General features: G+C 47.4%; 3 protein-coding genes across 4 annotated transcripts; 1 reads left to right on the top strand and 2 right to left on the bottom strand.

The window, feature by feature from the left end:
• Positions 1-2,065: 2,065 nt before the first annotated feature.
• On the bottom strand, positions 2,066-12,183 carry mideasb (mitotic deacetylase associated SANT domain protein b). The gene is made up of 13 exons (XM_085931549.1): positions 11,784-12,183; positions 8,602-9,968; positions 7,618-7,878; positions 6,497-6,824; positions 6,340-6,406; positions 5,735-5,877; positions 5,547-5,650; positions 5,391-5,466; positions 4,848-4,936; positions 4,614-4,763; positions 4,443-4,541; positions 3,948-4,111; positions 2,066-3,864 (listed from the first exon to the last, which is right to left on the bottom strand). Exons 2-13 carry the CDS (start codon positions 9,832-9,834, stop codon positions 3,609-3,611), a joined length of 2,970 nt encoding a protein of 989 aa, XP_085787675.1. The 5' UTR covers positions 9,835-9,968; positions 11,784-12,183; the 3' UTR covers positions 2,066-3,608.
• A 693-nt stretch (positions 12,184-12,876) lies between these two features.
• ptgr2 (prostaglandin reductase 2) lies at positions 12,877-16,070 on the top strand. Its single transcript, XM_085931553.1, has 8 exons — positions 12,877-13,457; positions 13,539-13,657; positions 13,977-14,168; positions 14,344-14,540; positions 14,741-14,924; positions 14,994-15,203; positions 15,380-15,419; positions 15,493-16,070. Exons 1-8 carry the CDS (start codon positions 13,421-13,423, stop codon positions 15,555-15,557), a joined length of 1,044 nt encoding a protein of 347 aa, XP_085787679.1. The 5' UTR covers positions 12,877-13,420; the 3' UTR covers positions 15,558-16,070.
• Positions 16,071-16,633: 563 nt separating this feature from the next.
• On the bottom strand, positions 16,634-22,205 carry tmem62 (transmembrane protein 62). Of its 2 annotated transcripts, none has more exons than XM_085931551.1 (13): positions 21,646-22,205; positions 21,250-21,361; positions 21,003-21,140; positions 19,884-19,929; positions 19,655-19,796; positions 19,428-19,552; positions 19,238-19,360; positions 18,977-19,132; positions 18,559-18,718; positions 18,167-18,371; positions 17,998-18,096; positions 17,803-17,921; positions 16,634-17,671 (listed from the first exon to the last, which is right to left on the bottom strand). In XM_085931551.1, the coding sequence occupies exons 1-13, from the start codon at positions 21,832-21,834 to the stop codon at positions 17,333-17,335; spliced, it is 1,953 nt and encodes a 650-aa protein (XP_085787677.1). In that variant the 5' UTR covers positions 21,835-22,205; the 3' UTR covers positions 16,634-17,332. The 2 variants fall into 2 exon arrangements, with proteins under 2 accessions (XP_085787677.1, XP_085787678.1); XM_085931552.1 differs by having other exon boundaries at positions 17,998-18,093.
• Positions 22,206-22,344: the final 139 nt, after the last annotated feature.

Genomic DNA, 22,344 nt, shown 5'->3' with positions numbered 1-22,344 from the left:
ACACGAAAAAAACCCACAAAAATGTAAATAAATACTGAATTTTAGAATCAATATACAAGATGTAATATAATGAATGAATAAAATATTCATGACGGATAGGCATACTTAAAGTCACTACTGGGGAATTTAATTTTGATTCATTTTATTTTGTATTCGTTTTTAATTCAAACCTATTTAAATTAAATGTGTATGAATGAATATGAATATATTATCACTGCATGATTGATGAAAATGATTGTCTACTAATAAAAGAAATACTCAATGCGATAAAACTCCATCCATTCATCCATTGTCTGAAGCACTTTTCCTGTTTAAAGGAATTAATAAGCAGGAAAGTAACTATGAGCCACCCACAAACGTCTTTGAGTGTATCAAACTCAAGGCCCGGAGGCCCTGACCCAAAACATAATTTTTAGGAGGTATTCGAAAACAAATTATGTGCATTCACGGCACACCAAAGGAAATCTCAATGTGGCCCGCGACATTGTCTGAGTTTGATATCCCTGTAGTCTGCAAGCTTGACTGCTTTTAAGCTTTGCTGAGGCACTTTGCCCTTTCGTGTAGCTGTGGGCCCGGCTTCACAAAATCACAATGCTCCCTTTGAGAGCCACTGACTCGTAGGAATGCATTGAGGCAATGGAAGAGCGCCTTGGGTGGATCCCGTGCCTCCTTCGCTTCTAATAAAAACGTCAAGCGTCGTACGTGGAGAACGAATGAGTCAAACGTTTCATTATCACGTTCTCAGGGGGAGCGACTGAGGTCATACACTTTCACACGTACTGTAGGTGTCGTCTGTCTGGCTGACGAAAAACAGACGCCGGTGGCGGAAGAACAGATTTCAGTACAGTATTGCAAGCCTGGAGTACAGTAAGATTTGTTTCCACTGATCAGCATAATCCCAATCATTTTTTGTAGTAGTTCAACCACTTTTTGAGATTATACCAATTCCTGGCACCCTTATATTGGCGGGTCGGTACGGTAGTGCCAGGCTTTGTCGTAAATTTTTGTATAGTCTATATTTTGTTGCCTTTATTGCAAGGCAAGGACCCGGCAATGTTCTTTCTCTTTGCTCCAGTAGACTCACTACTGGACTGTATATCCTCATATACACTTGGAACATTCAATTCTGGCTCTCAGTGACTTTTGTTCTTTGCAGTTGCTAAACCAGCAGTAAAAATTCAACAGTGGTTGTAAATTGAGACACGGCAGGGATGCATCTGGTCGAATTTCTTGAGAGGCGACAGACATATTTGCTGTAAGCATCTGTCGGAATTCGGGCGTTGCCGGCACGTGCATAGGCCCAACTAGCAGGTTTGCGTTCAATATTGAAACATTCCCACAAGACCCGCCTCACCGGCTGCTGGATTATTTTAGAAACAGACGGCGTGCGGCGTATAGGAGGCGACGGAAGCAAGATGATAACATGCCGGCGGGCAGACTTGAGTGTTGAGTGTGATTCCAAAGGACAGATACATTATCTGGTGGATAAGACTTGAGAGCTTTGCTTTGTCTCCTGGCGTCTCTTTTTGGCTCTTGTTGCATGACGGATGCAACTACGCTAGGTTGGCCCAACACATCACTTAGGTTTTGGGGTTAAAGTTGGTGTAAGGACTTTGACCTGAGGAGAAGGTTTAAATCAGTTCAGGGTTCGTATCTCTGTCATGGACTAGGTGACCTGCTGCAGTGGGCTCGGATAAGCCTGTGGAGACGCAACAAAGCGCCTGTTTGTGTTTCTACCAAGGAGCGGGAGGGCGAGTGACATTTTCTTTGGTGATGACCAGTTGTGGGGGTTATACCCAGTGGGAGAGCGCTTGAGATTCCACTGGAGTCCATTTTTAGGCATGTGGGTCCCAAATGTCTTCTATCGTCACTGTGGCAGCACTTTGAGTATTATTAGGCAGAGGAATGAGGCGGGGAAATATTTTTCAGCCATCCATCATACATTACACATCCATTTTATTCTTTTCAGTTTATATAAAAAAGTGATCCGCGAGAACGCTGCTATGCTGCCCTCTAGTGCCAGTTAAAGTGTACTGACGTCAAAATAAAATAAAAGTATTCAAGGTTTAAGGAACATCGTAAAAGTTTAATAAACAGTGTTTCATAAACCCTTTGCCAAAAACGCGGTAGAAAACAGAAACAGATAAGTTACACGGTCGCAGCCGTGATTTTGTTTTTTTCCCCCAATCATTAGTGTGAACCACCTAGGAAAATAGCGTAGAAAGTTTGCAAACTAAGACCCTCATTCACATAACCTTTATATATATATATATATATATTAGCTAAATATATTTTTACATTTCATTTTTTCTCCTGCAATAACAGCACCCCCCCCCCCCAAAAGTGAATATAAATTACACATATCAAACAGGAACAGTCTTGCATTTTGCTTTGTTTTTCTTCATTAACACACAGACACACAGACACACAGACACACAGACACACACACACACACACACACACACACACACACACACACACACACACACACACACACACACACACACACACACACACACACACACACACACACACACACACACACACACACACACACACACACACACACACACACACACACACACACACACAGTCTGTGCATAGACTCAAGGTCATCCTCTACGATTTAACGGTTTCAAGACCTCTTCATAGGCCTTTGAGAAAAAGAAAAAAAAAACAATTCAGTGCCTGTCACCATAGCAACAGACCAAAAACTGGGGCCCTTGAGACTAAGCGAAAACATCCACTCTCCTTACACAGTGAAATGGATGTAAAATGTGTGTGTAAGTGTGTGTACGTGAGCGCATGGCAGAGTATGCCAAGTATAAAAGCACATGTAAAATGAATTAATAACAAGGAGGAGTAATCAGTGACGCTTAAGCCCAAGAAGAGGCCTCTTGGCTGGGGTAGATCGCGATGTCCTTGGCCACCGTCAACTTGCACACTAAATAAATAGCATAACAATGAACCAAGCAAATTCAAATACCGTAAACTACATAAATATCAGTTGGGGTGGGGGGTCGCCATGAGTCCCTAGACCAGGAGGAGGTCTCCTGGTTGGGGTAGAGAAGTATCCTACAGTCCTCACATGAGGTAAAAGCCCCAGGGAAAAGTGTTTTGTGTGTGGTGCTCAGTCTATTGCAGGCCTGCCCTTTGAATCCTTCACAGTAACCGACAGGCAGCCATCCGATTGGCTGAAATAAATAAGAAATAACAGGAAACTGAACACACTTAAGATATATCACAAAAACTATGAACAAGAGTAATAAACACAACAGGAACCACAAAGTGGCCACACGGGACAGAAGGAATTACAATACCCTGGATATGTACAGTGTTATAATTCTTCTTTTTTTTTTTGATTGTCAAAAAAGCATTAACTCGTCCAAAATGCTAGAGTGCAACAGGGGCGCCACCTTCCTGTGTGTGTGTGTGTGTGTATGTGTATGTGTATGTGTATGTGTATATATATATATATATATATATATATATATATATATATATATATATTTTTTTTTTTTTTTTTAAGTCACGTGGCATTTGATTGGAGGTTGTAGAGCTTAGAGACGACGCACACATCCCTGAAGGTGCGGCCGTGTTGAAGTGCATCACTGCCAGTCGTCATCGTCGTCGTCCTCGCTGTCGGACGTGACGTCGTCCTCATCGTCGCTGTCGCCGCCCGCCTGCCGCGTGCCGTTCCGCTGCCAGGTAGCCATGAAAGCGGCGGCGGCCTGGGCTTTGGCGGCAGCCTCGGTGGCGCGGGCGCGTTCCTCCGCCTCCTTCTGGCGCAGGGCGGCGGCCTTCTTTTCTTGCTCGGCGTGGCTCTTCATGTGAGCGCTGCGGCTCTTCACCTTGTAAAACACCCTGGTGGAGAGAGGGGACAGAACTCTCTTGTGCAAGTCCCACGTGATGATTTAACGACGTTCACGTGATATTCAAGAACTGACCTGCCACATTTCTTGCAGGGGAACTCTACTTCGGGGCCGCCGACACCCTTGTTGCCCGTCGGGGGGCTGGTCCTTGTTGAGGGGCCGATAGCATGGGGAGGAGGAGGCGGTTGATCCCTGGCCACGATGTCCTCCTGGGCTCTCATAATCAGGACGCTGGTGGTCTGCTCACAGTGGAAGATGTCGTGAGAATGGCACGAAGAAAAACAAGCTTTCCTGCAGAGTCATTGTTTACCATCGCCAAACGACGTTACACAAGTTACAATGCAAGTCCACTAGGGGGCAGCAAGCACAATGAAAACAATAACACGGCAATTGTATAATTAGCGTTTTTTAGTTCGTAATATTCAGACGACACAACTCATGACCTGGAAATGAGACTAAAGTGGGCTCAGAAAGTCACTTCATGAAAGTAAAAAAACGGGTGGATAAGTGAGGCTTTGTTCGTCCGCACTTTTCCTTTGTGCATTGTGTTCCTTTTCCCGCCCGACTCACGTTCTCGGCCGCCCCAACGGGACCGACATCCTGCTTCCTGTCGGCTGAGCCTTCCCACTTCTTGCTGTCTTCCTCCCGCCGCTCTCGCTGCTGAGAGGCCTGAGGAGGCATTTACGATGAGCGGCGAATCCCCGCCACCGCTTAAAAAGAAAGCAGACGTGCGATGCTGACCTTATTTGGGTTGGTCTCGCCTTCTTCGGTCGCCGCGCCGTCCGGAGGCGACGCCTCACCGTAGATGACCGTCCCGTTGCGGCCCACCTTGACGTGCTTTTTGTACGTGTAGTAAAACTCCACGCACTGCCCTACCGTCTTGGTGCTCACCTGCAGAACGAAACGAATCGATGTTGGTATGCATGCAGACTGTTTTGAAAAGATCGCCATCAGATTTCATGTTCTCACACTTACCTGCTTTTGCACCATGAAGAAATCCTTCTTGCAGGTGGCCATGCCTTTGTTGAACTGACGTCGCTCGGTCGCAGACCACTTGTCGGATCCTGACGGACACCATCAAATATTTAGCATGCAAGCGGCGTGCTAGCGGCTACCCCCCCCCCCCTTTTAAAACAGAGATGATCAACAATGGCTCTCCTGTCTCCTGCCCGTGGGGGAGGGAGGCGGTAGATTAAACACACGCTGGAACAGCACCCCCTGTGGAACACCCCCCCAACCAACCCCCACCCCTGCTCGCCCATCACCCACGCCCTCTTGGCTCGGGCAGCTGCCAACACTCAGAGGGAATGTTTGGAAAGTCCGTCACATGTGTACTTGCTGCCATTTTAAACACACCAGTGGCGCAATCTTTATCGACACAATTTAACCGTTCCATAACGCTCGTCTTCATCACCTAGCGTATGCATGGGCGGTGCAGTTGTTATTTCGTCCACTTGGGGTCACTATCTTTACACTATTCGTGTGTACTGGTGAGGACGGTGGGGCTTTAAGGCCAACCTGAGTAGTGGTAGTCGGACAACGGATGGGACTTGGGAAAGACGGGATCGCTGAGCATGAGCAGGGATAAAGCTGCCTGAAAAACAATAAGCAAAACATTTATTGGCTTGCAAATTGGTGTTACGGGCCAAGGCGGGGCCGTCGCAAGTGGCTCACCATGACGTCGCCACTGCAGCGGTGCAGACAATGGTGGGCCAGCTCCTGGTTGCAGCCTCCTCCGCACAAAGCGCTGGAACATGCCAGGTGCATCAGGTCTTTCACTGACAAGGACAAAGAGACTTTAGGGATAACCTCATCCGCACGCCCCTGTCAGTTGACTTTTCTGGGATGGGAGGGGGCGGTACCTCTTTTGTGGTAGTCGGGCTTGTCCTCCAGCTGGGTCAGCGGGGCCCAGAGCAGCCCGGCTCTGTGAGGGTCCAACTCCACCAGGGAGCGCGGCCTGAGATCCGGCACCTCTGCTTGGTACCGCGAGCCCAGATTGATCCGTCTGGTGAAATGGGGATTGTTCATATGAGTTTTAATTGACGGCAAATATTGCTTTGTCTTGACAAATTATGCTTCCTGTGACTGACTTCACACCTCACTTATTTCAGGTCGTGGTACCTTGAGATACATGTTTAATTTGTTCCGTGATCAAGCTTGTACCTCAAAAACATGCAAACAAGAGTCACCCCTCACATGAATCGTGACAAGAACATCGCAGTGACCTGGACTTTTTAGAGATTTTTTTTTTTGCGCAAGGTGCTGTTTATCGTATTTATCAGACAGCTTACGATCGCTGAGGATGACTCAGCAAAGCAGTGCTGGCTTTGCAAATTCAACACGTCTCACTGAGGACAGCTCATGATTCAGCTCGGTGTTATGATCTGGATAATTGCCTGTGGAGCGTGCACTCCAGTGGGGTGTGTGTGTGTGTATGTACTTTCACTGAAAACAGGCAAACACTCACGGCTCAATGCTGACTGGAGTGGGCTCACTCACTGCGGAGAGAATTGGAGGAGTCATGTCGTAGCTACCTGAACCAGCAAAAAAACAAAACAAAAAAACAGCTTCTGATTAAGGGATCAAATTAAGGTTAGGGTTTGAATATTGTTTGTTTGGCGTACCTGAGCAGAGCAGGCTGCGCGTGGCCGACTTGGGCGTGGTGGACGGTGGTGCCGCCACCGCCGCCGCCAGGAACGTAGAGAAGTAGAGGCCAGTGCCCTCACGCACGGGGCTGAGGATGGGCGGCGGCGTGTAGGGTGGCACGGCCAGCGGGTTATCGGCCAGGCGGACGGGCGAGCGCAGGTGGCTGTGGTACGGCGTGACGGCCGAGTAGATGGCAGGCGGTGCCATGAAGGCGCCTGGCTTGGGCGGCGGGATGAAGAGGGGCTCGGGCCGGGGGCGCCGTTTTGGCTTTTTCACGTCATCGTCTGCTCGCGCGCCCTCGCCGTTCTGAGGAAACACCATGTTCCACCATTTCAATTTCCTAATTTTTTTTCCTGTGCTAACTTATTATCCAACTCATGCAACAACAATATAAATATATGATTGTACTTTTTTATTTGATTAATATTTGATTTTATTTCAGCTTATTTTTTAGTTATGGTGAATTTGAATCTCTTTATGTTTAGTAACAGAAATGTGTCATCTCATCAGTGTTAAGGTTTTTGTTTTTAATTGTTAGAGATATGCCCATTTTTTCCCCACTTGCTGGACAATTAACAAAATAAATATCCATTTGCATTAATCTGCTTTATCTGGGACAGCGTCGACTCCCTTTTCCAATCAAATGAAGAGGAAATGTGAGGAGCATGGCAATGGGGGGGCAGGGGGGAAAGATGGATATGGGTGGGGGATGGGCGGCGAGTCTGTGTGTGTGTGTGTGTGTGTGTGTGTGTGTGTGTGTGTGTGTGTGTGTGTGTATGCAGGGGGGGGGCTATGTAATGCCCTTTTGGCGTAATAGCTGGAATTTCCACACAGAGAGGACGCGATGGCTCTCGTCACGTTCCAACATGGGGTTATTGTTTCCATTGTGGCATCATGAATAACTGGCGAGAGGAAGGATCGCATTCATTTGCATCAATCATGACAACATGCGTAACTCAGACGGCTGTGGTCTTTTGTTTTGTTTTCACTCCGTGGATTAGTTTGTTCCTCAAAATGTCCGATACTAAAAGTCTCACGCCCATCTGAATGAATAAATGTATGGTGACTAAATGGGAATATGACAAGGCGCCACTGGTACCTGCTCCGAGCTCTCCGTCAGCGAGCTCCTCAGCGAGCGTCGACGAGTAACGATGACAGATGGCTTGCGCTCGGCGCTCTCCGGCAGGTTGGGGGGCCTGGACGGCGGCGGCCGGTTGGACGTCGGCGGCGCACCCTCGCCACACGGCGCCATCTCTAGCCGGCGCACCGGCACCGACACGGGGATAACGAGCGGGAGCAGGCCGTCGTCTCGCGGTCGCTTCATGCCCGGCTGGGCGGGACCACAGGGTTTGTGCACCTCCTGAGGAACAGGACAGAGAAACAGAAAACTAATCAAATGAGTGCATTGGAATCGAGTAAATCCTGAATTATTGGCCTCTTGCTGAACAAGTCTGTGAGCGACTGAGTCCTTCAGTCCTTAGAGACTTAGTTTTACAACTGGAACCAAAATGTTTGTATCCTTTCCTTTGGTTTAATTAAAAAAAACAACAACCTCCTGGACCCATTTAGTTTTTTTATTTACGTGCGTAATGTTTGCATCTATAAAAAACGGGTTTGAAATATTTTTAACTTTTGCCGCCAGTGGCGCACAACCTAATGTGACTGTTGGCAGAAACCCCCAGGCAGCACCCCAGCGTGGAGGTTTTGCTGAGTGCGGCATGAAGTGAGCGCATGAGTGTGTGTTCGTGTCCGTTTGGGGGTGGTGGGCGGGGGGCGAGTGAGTCTCTCTGTTTTGATGGATTGGGGAGATGCAGGCATGCAACCAAGCACACGGTTTGTACGAGATGTCAGCGGGCAAAATGTAGGCCACGTTGCGTTCCACTGATTGAGTGTTGTTGAGCAACTTGTTGCGTAATCACCGCGCATGACCGTGCATGATACTGGGCGGCTGTTGTCGGGTTCCTATCTGTGTTTATTGAAATGTAACACGGCCAGGTTCATTTTGTATAGATGGAATATTTTTTTGTGGACAAGCCAACGGCTAAGATTCAGAACCTGAACTATGACAAGTCAGGCCACATACCTTGATGTCCTGTGACGGCAGCGTCTCCATCTCGGAGGCCTTCTGTGCAAGCGTTTCCAAGTTGACTTCCTGCGACACCCTGCGCTTCCGCCGTGGCGTGCTCTGGATGACCCCTGTTGGGGCCGCCAAGATGTCGGCGTCGCTGCGTGTCCCGTTCTGGAGGTCTTGCAGCGCCGGGTCGCCTGGGAAGGGGTTGTCGTCCGATGGCGCTCCGCCTTCCTTGGAGAGGCGCCGTGACCTCCGGAGGTTCTGCGTCTGGGGCAACGGATCGGGCAGGAGGGAGGGAAGTGACGGCGGGTCTGACGGGTGTGGCTCTGGGGTGATGTCCTGGATGAGAGAGTCCTGGATTAGGGGGGGAGCGGCCGCCAACGACGGCTCCTGGGAGTGTGCGAACTGCGGGTGGGAGTGCACGTTGGGTGGGTAGTAGTCGAGCACATGCTGGCTTTGTTGTTGGAACTGCTGATGTTGCATTTGGAGCTGCTGCTGCTGCTGAAGTTGTTGCTGGATGAGGTTCTGCTGCTGTAGCCGGGGGAGCTTGGCCTGTGTGGAGTAGTTGGGTGGGTTGGGCAACCTGGCGTTGCCTTGGTAGCTTTGGTAGTAAGCAGGCAGGTGCTGCCGGGGCTGCCCGAAGGCCAGCTGAAAGGGCTGCAAGACGGAGCTCCCCACCGGGTGGGACGCACTGTTCGGCTGGGGGTTCAGTGCTCCGGGTTTCAGGGTCTCCTGAAAGGACTGCTGCTGGTTCCAACCGTGGCCCCTTGCCTTCACAGCGTCTCGGTAGAAGTCCGTCGTCGGGTCGGGTCCTGCCGGCTGCTCGTCTCCGGGCTTGTCTTTTACGAAGGCTGTCTGGTTCCCCGAGTCGGTCAAGTAGTTGGCAAAATTTTGTCCCCAGTTGGCCACGCTGGTCCAAGTGGCGGCTCTCAGTTGCGGCTGACCGGGCTCCTGGTGGGCCCACTTCATAGGTACCGTCTGCTGATAGTGACCCCTGTTCTGGTCACCCTTTTCAGGGCTGAAGATAACCGAGTTGAGGTACACACGATGGCCCTCTGGATTGGATGCTGCGTCGCTCACTGCCTCCGTTTTCCCGGGCTCCTGCCCATCCTGGACGTAGTAGGACCCTTCGGTGCGCTGGCTGGTCTCCTTCATGGCTCCGGCGGGATCAGAAAAAAACGTGATTCGTTTACCCGTTCGTTTTGCGCCAGGTTTCTGCTGGGCCGGCACGCTCATGGTCAGCATTAAAAAGCCGGCGTCGAGAAAAAACTCTTCGGTCCCACTAATTGCTCAAGTCACTTAAGTGCAAGTCTGAACTACACCGACATCAAAATGTATTCCTCTTTCAAGGCTGATGGGTTTTTTTCCTCATTCACACCCTGTAAGGACAAAATGAGTGAGATCAAAAATGGTTCACCAAAACTGTTAAGTTTCAAAAAAAGTCAGTTTGTTTTCAGAACATATAGTACTGCCACAAACCCACTCAACAACTACGACTGCAATGCATTCCATTTCTGGGGGGGGGGGGGGTTAGGGTTAGGGGGGGGCACGTTTGCAATTCCCATGAAATGATGAGTCATGAATGATTTAAACTCAGTAGAAAACATCTCAAAACCTACTCATAAAAAAAGAGACTCCACAGTTTAAGAGGCAGTCCCATTGATAGAGCCTCGGATTGATTGAATTTGAAAATAATCCAATTATGGATTTTTTTAGGTTTATTGAAGGAAGGGTTAATGAAAGTGAGCCAGTGCAAGTCGTGATAAACAAGTGAGCAAAACATAAAGTCCAACGCTCCTGTGAGGACTTGACAAGCCTGTCATGATTTCATATCGCCATGGCAACCCTTGTCATGGACATAATCAAGATTTGGTTGTCCAGATTTTTGGCCAGACTTTGGCGAAGATGCCAGCTTGCAAAGTATTTGTGGTATTAAAAAAAAAAAGAAAAAAAAAAAAAGAATAAAAAGATTAGTACAACTGCATTACAGAAGAACGTTGCGGATGTCGAAAAAAAAAAAGAAAAAAAAAGGGCACCCTCTGACAAATCAAGGAAGTGCTTGGCAATTGTCACCCTTTCTCCGACGGGCGAGGGGCTCCTTAAAATAGACACGCTGCAGCTGTTGGGATCCTGCACGCTTGCTCGGCGGGCCGAAAGAGACCGCACGCTCCTTCCGCACTCGGCGCGCGATGTTTGGATCGCTGGAAACCTCTGCCGTACTGACGCTGCAGGTCAAGACCATGACATGTAAAACTTGAAAATGCAAACCGCGATCCTTTCAATCACAATCAATGCAAAGTGAAATCCTCCTTATCTTTCCATCTGGTGTTCCGTGACTCATATCCGACCCACATCCGAAACGTGTCACTCGAAGTGTGCATTCTCAACGCAGCCTCCGTGCATGCAGAGCCATGTTGCGATCTTGCACACATGGCTCGAGGCTGCAGAATCTTTAGATCAAGGTGGAAAGGATATTAATCTATGGGTGAGATTTGTAGTGATGGCCCGATTGGGCCATCATCAGGTAGCCCTGGGCTATCGGATGACTGTTAATGTCGGATCCTGATGCGTGAAGGAAGAAGCCAAAATACGTACATGGAGAGAGCCTGCAAACTCCACACAAGAAGGCCTGATTCGAACCTAGAACCTCGGACCAGAGAGGCAGATGTGCTAGCTCGGTCTTGGGTGAGCTGAAGTGGGATAAAACCCGAACTGGCCGCCATAGTACATACAAACAAACGCCCATTCACACTTGAGAAAATTAGCTTTCATAATCTCTGGAATGTAGGAGGAAGCACGGCGAAAACATGCAAAACTCTCCACTTAGAAACCCAGATTAGAACCTCATAACTGTGATGCAGACGTGCTAACCATTTGTCAACTGTGCCAAGAATAAATAAACAAACATGCAGGGATAATCTAAAATAAACGACGGGCACCGTTAGCCGCCCTAATCCGTTGGCAGAAGACCTGACTTTGCACGCGTGGGTAGGATACATCTACGCCCTACCACCACCGCTCTACGCTATTGTGGTAACAGCGACAAAAAACGGGGGGGATTATCAGGCTACGACGGGCAACCAAAACAATGCGATTGTCAACAAGGGGCAACTGTCACATGTGCACAACTTCCAAGACAACAACAAGATGGACACCGCGCGCGCACGCACACTTCCAAGGCTCGTTGTACTTACGTGTTTTTGATACGAAAGCTCGAGTTGCGGACGACGACGGTGACAGTTGTTCGGTCCGTCCGCACCGTGCAGAACCGCGGCGGCGATGACTGCTGCGGTGCTTTGCCCGAGGTTGACTCATGCTAGGCGGCTGCTGACCTCACTCCCCTGCACCCCCCTCCCTTCCCTCTCCTCCCTGCGTTTACAAGAGGCGGAGTTCGAGACGATGGTGGCGAAACAACAATGCTAACCTGACCAAGTGCTAATGTAGCTATTGCACATGATTGCGAGGACGATTGCATGAGTCGTACTCATGCAAAAGAAAACGGCTGCCAGTGCTATCTTGTTGACTGGCTGTTTGTCTTGTGACAAGCCTCTTCGTCCCGCCCCTCTTGTTTTCCGGTGCCCTTATAAGGGCGCTTCCGGTGTGACAAAGTCATTTACCGGGTAGGATCGCTCACAAGGCTTTACGGGAAATTCCAACAGACATGCAGGACTCGCACGCATACTAAACTAGAGAGAGGGAATGTGGTTGTGAAGCTTCACTTTTACTTCCAAATACAACCACGGTGCTATTTTGAATCATCGCACTCCAAAAGTTTAGTTCAGCCAGAAAAGCGAAATTGGGCCAGGGGGCAACATACGGGCTGCCCACAGTTCCAGATCGGCCCTCACAGTGGCCATTAATAAAAAAAAACATGCAGTGCTTTTATTTAGAAATTTAGATTGAGGTTAGCATGTTGTCTTGGCGTTGGGCAAGCGTTGCAGTTTTTCATGTGGCCCGTTTGCAAAATGAACTGGTGGTTTGGTGGGTAAATCGAGTTTAGCATAATTTAATAGATGAAAATGCAAATCTGCTGTGATAAATTCCTCCACAAGACGTCACATTGTGCCAGTGTTTGTGTATCACTGCGCATGCGCGTAAAGGGGTTGTTGGGCCATTTATTGAAGACTTCGTAAAAAAAAAAAAAAAACTCTCATAAACATACACTTTAAAACACACACAAAACACGCAGTACTTACGCTTGGTCTGTTTGGTTTCTCCAAGGACTTTGCCCACCACCACTCCACGATGTCTTCCAGCAGATTGAATATAACCTGCCATGACAAATTCCTCCACAAGGCGTCACTCACTTCACCGGGAAAGCAACTGAGCGGCGATAAAAAGTCACATATCGTAGCAACTCGAAAGCTATAAAAACAAGCACACAAGTCGTGTTTTGATTAGAAATGTTGGTTAAATGATGAAATACAGCAAACATCGATACTCGTCAGACTTGCCGATGCTGGCCCGAGCCGTTATTTGTGAGGGACGACGCTTGCGTGCAAAGACAAACAAGTTACAAGATGGTTATTACCCTGCTACAAGTTGAGTCGCATATTCGTCGCCTTACCCCTACTTTCCTTTAAAAATTCACAACGAAATGTCAATAATACTGTTTCTATATTAATCGTATTACAATTACAAGTCTTTCCTTTTGTTATAAGCGTTTAATATCTTAAAAAAACGCCGATTAATGGAGTCACTGCTTTTGCGCCAGCAAAACCGGATATGTGTGTAGAATATTATCTCGCTTTGAACTTTGTGTAAGTACACAGCTTCAGTGCACAAGTGCACCTTTTTCGTTTAAGACTTGAACTTAAAGCGTTTGTAAAGGATGCTGGTGAAGAAAGTAGTCCTCAACTCCAGACCAGGTTTGTAAAACCTGGCTTTTGTTTGTGGAGACGTCCCATTTTCTGTTGGAGTGAGTTTAAATTTTTTTTATTGTTTTCGAGGGCCAAATGGGGTGCCAGATCCTGCAAATTTCCGCCTGGAGGAGTCAACTCTTGAACCTGGTTTGGAAGAGGAGGAGGTGCTGGTTCGGACGCTTTACCTTTCCGTTGACCCTTATATGGTACTAAACACATGCGTTTATTGACTGGGAAATGTACGACTGCACATCTCAAAAACATGCTTGGTAGGCCGATTGAGCACTCCAAATTGTCCCTAGGTGTGAGTGCGAGTACGGATGGTTGTTCGTCTCTGTGTGCCCTGCGATTGGCTAGCAACCGGTTCAGGGTGTCCCCCGCCTACTGCCCGATGACCGCTGGGATAGGCTCCAGCACGCCTGCGACCCCCGTAGGGACAAAGCGGTTCAGAAAATGAATGGATGGATGTTTAGGAGTGAGCCCTTCCGAATTGTGACACAGTGGGTCTGATTCATTCCAATACAGAGATGCAAGATGAACGAAGACAGTGGTGCAGAGTACCTGACCCCGTGGAAGGTATCGGAGGTCATGGATGGCGGCGGGGTCGGCGTGGTCCAGTCCAGCTGCCACGACGCTTATCGAGAGGGGGACGTAGTCACCTCATTCACTTGGCCCTGGCAGACCCACGCTGTGGTGAAAGGAAGCATCCTACAGAAGGTTCAAAGTATAAAAACTACTATTTATAGGAAAAAAATCCACATCCTTCCGTGATTATTCTATAATGATTACTGTATTTCTTACAGTGTACCGCTTCTATTTGCATGACACAGTTGTGTCCAATTTTACTCCCAGTTCTGATTATGATAATGATTATCATTCTTCGTCAATCCAGGTGAACCCGCTGTTGGTGGACGGCCACCTTTCTTACTTCCTGGGTGCGGTGGGCATGACAGGCCTCACGGCGCTACTGGGCATGCGAGAGAAGGGTCATGTGATCAGAGGAGCTAATCAGACGCTGGTGGTGAGCGGCGCCGCCGGTGCCTGCGGCTCGGTGGCTGGACAGATCGGCCGATTGGACGGTTGTTCCAGGTGATTATCAAAATCGTACTCATTGACGACAAAGCTGTTTTTTGTTTATATACAGCAATGTTTGCAACAAACATGTCATCGATGTTAAAGACTATTTAGTCATATAACGTTTCAGTCCTCGATGTTGATAGAAAAAAGTTCTTTTTTTTTTTTTTATTAACTTGTTGATTGCACAAATTAAGACCAACCGGCTTCAACAGGGTGGTTGGGATCTGCGGTTCCGAAGACAAGTGCAAAGCACTGGTGGATGTTTTGGGCTTTTCAGGGGCCATCGACTACCGGCGGCAGGACGTCGTCATGGGGTTGCGAGAAAACTGTCCCGACGGCATCGACGTCTATTTTGATAACGTCGGAGGAGACGTCAGTGACGCCGTCATCGCGCAGGTACGACCTACCTGACAGATTGATGCCGTCAACAAGTTCTAAATGTAACGTCGTCCTGTCACCTCTCAGATGAACGAGGGCGGCCGCGTGATCCTGTGCGGTCAGATCTCGCAGTACAACAAGGACGTGCCGTACCCGCCCCCCCTCAGCCAGGAAACGCAGGAGAACCTGCACAGGAAGAACATCACCAGGGAAAGGTTCATGGTGCTCAATTACATGAGTCAAGCACAAGACGCCCTTAGCGAACTGGGCTGCTTGGTCACCTCCAGACAAGTCAAGGTGATTCGGAAATTATTTCAACTATATTTTGCCTGTAGTACCCTTTGGAGAATAATTTTTGAATATTTGAGAAAATATTATGGAGAAAAAGAATATTTTTGTGAACTATTTTCAAGAAGTCATTGAGAAAAAGTTTCTTTTTGGGAAAAAGGTTTGAAATTTGGTTTTTCTTCCAGGTACTAGAAACGATCGAGAACGGCATTGAAAATATGGGAGGTAAGCTTTCTGGTACTTTTATATTTTTGAAAATAAGAATATTAATCATGTGCTCGTTTTTTCCCTCTTGGAGTTGCCTTCTGCTCGATGATGAAAGGCGGAAATGTAGGCAAGCAAGTAGTGAAGATCTCCCACTGACTTGAAAGAATTTCACAGCGACATCGACTGTATTGAACATTTTTAATCCACAGCACTAGAAATCATAAAAAAAAAGTGGTTGCTCCCTTTTTCTGTCAGAGTACTCTCATTGATTTTTGCGAGTGATTGCAAGTAGATGCGTGTGGTCATGTGACAGACAATCAGCCGTGTGATGACGATGTCATCAGCGGGGGACCATAAACGCCTCATTTGACACACTCGTGCTTCTAGATGAAATTGTGAAATACAGGAAGTGTAAGTTTGCTCGGTTATATGTCACGCAGGTCTTTTCATTAGGTACAGCCGTCGTATTGAAGCAGATCCTCGGCATCCTTCCAGAGACTCACTTCATTGCAGTGATTATATAATTTGTTCCAGGATACACATTACGGTAAAATAATTAATAAACCCTTTCACTGATTCTCAGAGAAATGATGGGTACTAAAGGGAGACCACACGATATTAGCGATCTTAAATCCAATAAAAACGGCATCGAGGTTCATTTCACACCTATATCACATTCATTTTTTCCCCCCCACTATTTAAAGCCACCACGCGTTGATTTTCCTCGAATGTTATTTTTGTTCAGAGTGATTGTGGAATATAAAATGTCCTGAAACACTACATGGGAATTGATTGTGTCCAAACACTCACGTTCCTGAGAATTCCAACAGCTTAGTGTTGATACGACAGCATTAACGTTAGAAGAACCGCTTCCGCTGAGCGCCATTGAACACAACGCTGGCGTAAGTCGGTCTGTCCGCCGAGGGCTGTACAACTTAAAAAAACCATAATGCGATGGGCAAACAAAGATTACTGAGTAGATTCTGTCTGACACGTTTTCAAGAACATTCAAAATAACTGATGATTTTTGTAAACAGTGATGTGTCGTTTTGGGTGAACACGGTGACAACATCGAACATGCATGTTTTCTTAAAAATATCAGAAAATGTGTAGTGAACCCGAAGTATTTTTTTACTTTCAAGCCTATTTAGTTTATAATTAACCCACTGTAGAATTTTTGCGTAACACTTAATAATCTGTTTTTACCGAAGACAATCTTCATTCAAAAGGACATAATCATAACATTATTTATAATCCTAAAAACAATTTCAACCCATCAGTGAACTTAACATGCGCTTTCGTAAAAATGTCAGGAAATCAAGTTTCCAATGTTTTTTTTTTCTTTTTTTCCTCCAACCGGCGATTTAGTTTTAAATGACATTTTTTGTAACACTTGCAAGATGTTGGCGTCTACATATTGTTTCAGTTTTTATGGCTGACACAAAGTGAATGCTGTTGCTGTTATTTGAAGTCCTTTGGCAGTGGCGATAACAAGGCAACACTTTGAACAACAAAGTGCATGAGTAAAGAAATCAGAGCAGCTCAAGGGTGACTCCCCCCCCCCCCCCCCCACTCCTGTGTACACCGGGGCGACTCAAGTTTTTATGGTCCAGTGACTCCTTACAGGAGAGGATTTTTTTTTTCCAGATCCCCTCAAGTTTCCTTAGGCCAATTACATAAGTTGCTTTTTTTGGGGTGGGGGGGGGATAGCCATGATGTGAAGATAACAAATTCACATTTCAATAATTTTTGGGATTAAAATTAAAACACTTAAAAACACTCCCATGGTCCAGAGACCTGAGTTTGAGACCCACCAAGTGCACACTACGGCAGAGAAACAAGCTCAGTGGTGCGTTACACTTGAAAACATGCACGATGCGGTAAATGGTGAAGAGGTGAACGGCGAACACACCGAGAGTGGACATTTACTGTCAGGAGGCCGGCGAGACACTCTTGCCGTTGCCGCCGCCGGCCACTAAGCTCCAGGTGGGCACGGGGCTGGTCCAAGCGCGGTAGACAAGCACCAGGCCCAGTCCCAACGCCCACGTGCGCACAGGCGACAGCAGAAAGGCCCAAAAGCCGTACGTCTCCAGCAGGAAGTAGCACGAATGGGCCTGCCAGGCCAGCAGCAGCAACATGAGCAGGTGCACCGCCAGGCACCGCCAGCGGCAGCCCGGGCGCAGCAGCAGCGAGCGGAAGGTGTTGCCACGGCAACGCTGATGGAGGGTCCAGCACAGGTACAGGGTGAGCGGCATGTTGAAGAACAACAGCTGCGGGGGGGCAGGAAGTTGTAATTTAGTCATTTTTATTTATTAATCTGAATGTTCTATTTTGGTTGACATTTCAGTTTTTAGAGATATAAAATGCATGATTTTGTTGGAAAATTGTATCATCTGCTCACCTGAATGACACCAACCACGTAAGTGAGGCTACCCTCCAAAAAGTGTCCGTTGATGAATACCCCGAAGGAAAAGCAGGCGCCGCTGTGGCCGTCGATCAGCTCGCCGATGAACCACGGGCCTGAGAGCGGAAAGCGCAGTTTGCCTTTTGATTTTTTTACTACTCTTATATTGAACGTTGAAGCGGGTTGACTCACCTAAAGCTGTGCACAGGTTGAAGAGCAGCAGGGAGTAGAAGAAGGAGTCCACCTTACTGAGCAGCCGGAGTGACACGCAAGCTCGCGAGGACCACCCTGCTAACGGCGTACGTTCAATCAAGCTAGTGTAGCGCGCTTGATGATATGGCTGGAGGCTGCGGGGTCTCACCTCGACCGGGCGGGAAGTGGTGCACAAATCTGAAGGACAGTAGCAAGGCCACGTTGACCAGCACGGTGATCACAAAGATCGCCCGGCCCACCACGTAATGATCCGTCAGCAGGATGAAGGACTGCCCAAAACCAAAACTCGGAGTCATGCCGTCACTGGCCAGTGAGAACTGCTGCTCCTGTCCACTCTGGCGGCCCATTGAGTCCTGAATAAATTGTATATTTGTGCTCATCATTTTTACGTATCTTCCAGCATCGATTATTATTGAAACTTTGTCGCCATTTCCTGTTCTATGGCTGTCATCACACTTTTCCTCTTGTTAGCCGCTATACCCTGGTGTGCTAATCCTCGTGACGCCCCCTATGCTGATGCCACGTGCAATGTGGACTGACCTCCACCTCGACTCGGATGGTGTGCAGCCCGGTGATGTATCGCGATGGGTCCCAGGGCAGCACATAGAGGGGGCCACCGGCAGGGCGGCATTCGCCCAACGCCTCGTTATCCACGCTGACACGCACCATCGTGATGGCGGCCTCAGAGAAGGCGAGGATCCTGTTAAGACATTACGGTATACCATAAAAGAGGAAAGATACTACTTGTGACATTTATAATAATAATTTAAAAAGTATATATATTTATATTATAATGTGTGATGAAAACAATTTTTTATTTATTTTATTTTTTTTGTTATTTTTTTGTTATTTAATATTATAATTAAAATATGCATTTCAAAAATATTCAAATGCAATGAAATAAAAACCTTTTTTTTTTTTTCAATTACTCATGAAAGGATGAGGCAGAAGAGCCTACCTGATGTGCGTGGACCTCCGTATGCGGTCCAAAGGTTCCCGGACGGGGTGCAGGTACTGCGCATCCTTGGGGTTGGTGATGACAACCGCCGGCCACTTTTCAAACCTCAGGTCGGAGAAGCTCAGCAGGTCGTGGTCAAAGGCCAGAACCCTGTACCTGCGTGGGGACAACACTTGTCACTTCAGCCGCATCAGGCCCTTGCGGTCTTCTCCCATTTTGATGACCGTTGATGGTCCATCTCAACGAGGAACCGAGACGTACCTGCGGTTGTCCATCCAATCACCCAGCTCCAGTTCCAGGGTGCCGTGTGGATGCCGACTGTGCAGGACAGGCATCAGGCCGCCCAGCGTGTGCAGGTGGCCGCACAGGTAGGCCACGGCTGACCTAAAGGAATCAACAAGCCAAGATGGTCAACTTGTTGAAGAGGAGGCCTTTGGAAATGTACACTCACCTCATGAGCTCCCGCACGCCCGGAGACGGCGACACAATGGTGGAGGTGGTGTAGTGGCCGAACCAGACCGACTGGTTGCTTTTGAGACTCTCAGCTCTGAACGCGTCCAGCGTGTCCATCTGAGTCTGCGCCACAACAATTGTTTGTTTTTTTTAACCCGTAAAGTAAATAAAAAAAAAAAAAAAATGGAATGATTGACCAACTTCGTGCGGACCGGTACGACCCACCTGATTGAGAATCCCGAAGAAATTGTACGGCCTCTTGGGTCCGGGCGTCAGCGTGGCATCGGCGCATACGAAGGAGTAGTTTCCGAAGGCCGTGGTGTGCACGTAGTGGAAGGAGCCCACCTTCTGATTGGCCGAGTATTTTCTAAAGAGCACACAGAAGCGCCGCTGATGTTTGTTTAACACGCTCAGCGTATTTCTTCCAGTGGTGTGAAATGATGCTCGTACCAACCGGTAATAGTTGTTGACACTGTCCAGCGACATGATGTTGAAGGCATCTGTAGTACACAAACATTGACTTTAGAATTTTAAAGAAAAAAAATTGCATTTGTATTTTATCGACAAATAAGAATTGTACATGACAAAAATGCTTAAAACAAAATACACAAAAACTACATGTGAATAAAAATACTTAGCATGTTTTTTTCACAAAATATGATATGACATACGATTACGCAACCATGCTACAGAGGTAATGATTTTTTTTTTCTGTCCATCCGCTCTTTGGTTATACAAGTAGCAGGCTACTTCCTCATTAGTAGAGGATGCTCAGCATAGCAAACACCAAAATCACAGCACTGTTAAAATAAACAACAGTGTGCTTGATAAATGTATAATTTTCCTCTAAGGAATTGATTAAGATTAACATGGCCTCTGAAGCAAAAACACTTGTCCTTGACAAACGAGACAAGCTCAGATTACAACTCTAATTGCAGTATAAAAGGAAAGGATGACCCTTCCTCATTTGTGCGCAGGGATCTGGTTTCACTTTCAAGGAGCACTTATCCGACACAAGCGGAAGACAAGAGGAGGAGCTCAAACATTTCCTGTCTTGGGGCTAAAAACGCAGCTCTGCCACATTCATGTGTCTGGAAATGAGTAGTTTGCTTTATATATTAATTTATTTTTAATGAACTCATTTTGTGGGGGTGGTGCTGTCTTATGCAAATGAGTCACTTCTCACCCGCCCCTAGCCTCCACTTCAGGGGCAACGACGAGAGTGGATTTTGTTACCGTGACGACTGTGCGACAGAGCTGGTGGGCGTTCATATAGTCAGTTTCATTGTCCTAGTACAGAGTTGTTCATAAACAGAGGCTCGGTGGCCCGAGGCCACTCTGTGAACTGTGACGCGCCAATCCAAGTTGTCTGTGGACACTTTCAAAAATAGAATTTTCTGTTCAGGAAGGCGTTCTTAAATTGACCTTTGTTCTTTGCCGTGTGCTTTGTATGTGATTTCTTGTTTCGCTTGCGTTTGTATCTTACGTTTTGTTGCTTCCATTTTGAGGCACTTGGAGATTATTTTTAGGAAGTGCAACAAATAATAGCGTTACGGTGAGGGTCATGTGTTACCGTGATTTCCCCGGATGTCAATCCACCGCGTGCGCTTCATCACGCCGGACCTTTTGAGGATGTTGTGGTAGGCCTGCCATTCCACTTCATGCTGGAGGGAGCCCACCTTGCTCTCCGTCTTGGCGTCGGTGAGGTCCCCTGGGAGAAACAAAAGAGTTCACTGGTAGGAATCCATCCACTTCAATTGATGCGAAGATGGTTTTTGTTTGTTTGTTTGTTTGTTTGTTTGTTTGTTTGTTTTAATTACCTGTCGCGAGCACTAGTGACGGCTTGATCACCTCAATGGTGTTGGTGCAGAACTTCTCAAAGTCGGGAATCCGTCTCGGGTCGTGGAAGCGGCTGATGTGGATGTCAGACACCTGGAAGAGCAGACGTGACATTTGTAAAACTAAGTCTGGATATAGAATTAGGAACATGGCCATGTTACCAATGTATATTAACTACATACATACATACATACATACATACATACATACATACATACATACATGACATACATGACATACATGACATACATACATTGAATGAATGAATAAATGAATGAATAAAAGAATACATTAATAAATGAATGAATAAATAAATAAATTAATAACAAATAAATAAATTTACATTAATACGTTTTAAAAAACGAAAAGAATCCCACCTGTACAAACCAGAATATGTTATCCAGCTGGTCGCCGGGAAAGGGCGGGGAACTTCCCCGGTCGCTTCCGTCCTGGCCCCGGACGCTCCGTTTCGGGTGCCAAGCCGTGTCGTAGCTGTCCAGCACCCAGGATGTGAGGCAGGCCACGGCCAGTCCGATGAGAACCAGGGTGCTGAACAGCTTCAGCATCCTCCAGCCGTGGCGAGACTGGGGGGAGAGGACTAGCTGCCGTCGTTGTCGTCCGCCCCGCGCGGGACAAAAACCTCTGGCTACCGTCTTGTCACTCCTAACCTAAAGACGCCAATGTGAAAGAAATTAACACATGATAGTGGGCGAAATGGCTAAGGGGCGGTGGGGGCTCAGAGCGTTCGTGTGGGCGCCATCCTCCACGCAATAGAAGCATCGAGGCACCGGTTCCTATCGCCAGCTGGCCTGGAGTGACTCCCGCCGTATGGGAAAGGAGGAAGTCGTTTCAGATCCAGTTAGCTTAACTGTAGTTAACTCGTTTGGTTAGCCGCCTGTCAGCTAACACCAACAGGGCACGGACCCAGCTGGAAGTAATGACGTCATCGTCACGTAGTTAAAGTGCACCCGGCAGATTGATGACTTTTTCAAAATTATTAAGACTCACTTGGATTATTGTAGTATTTTATTATAGTTTCAAACAGAGTATTACAGTACTCTTTGAAAGAAATAATT

The sequence above is a fragment of the Syngnathus leptorhynchus genome, chromosome 15 (genome assembly GCF_054491065.1).
Source record: "Syngnathus leptorhynchus isolate UIUO chromosome 15, UIUO_Slep, whole genome shotgun sequence".
NCBI lineage: Eukaryota > Metazoa > Chordata > Actinopteri > Syngnathiformes > Syngnathidae > Syngnathus > Syngnathus leptorhynchus.
Note: the sequence above shows the minus strand (reverse complement) of the source record. Positions and strands in the feature narration are given on the sequence as shown.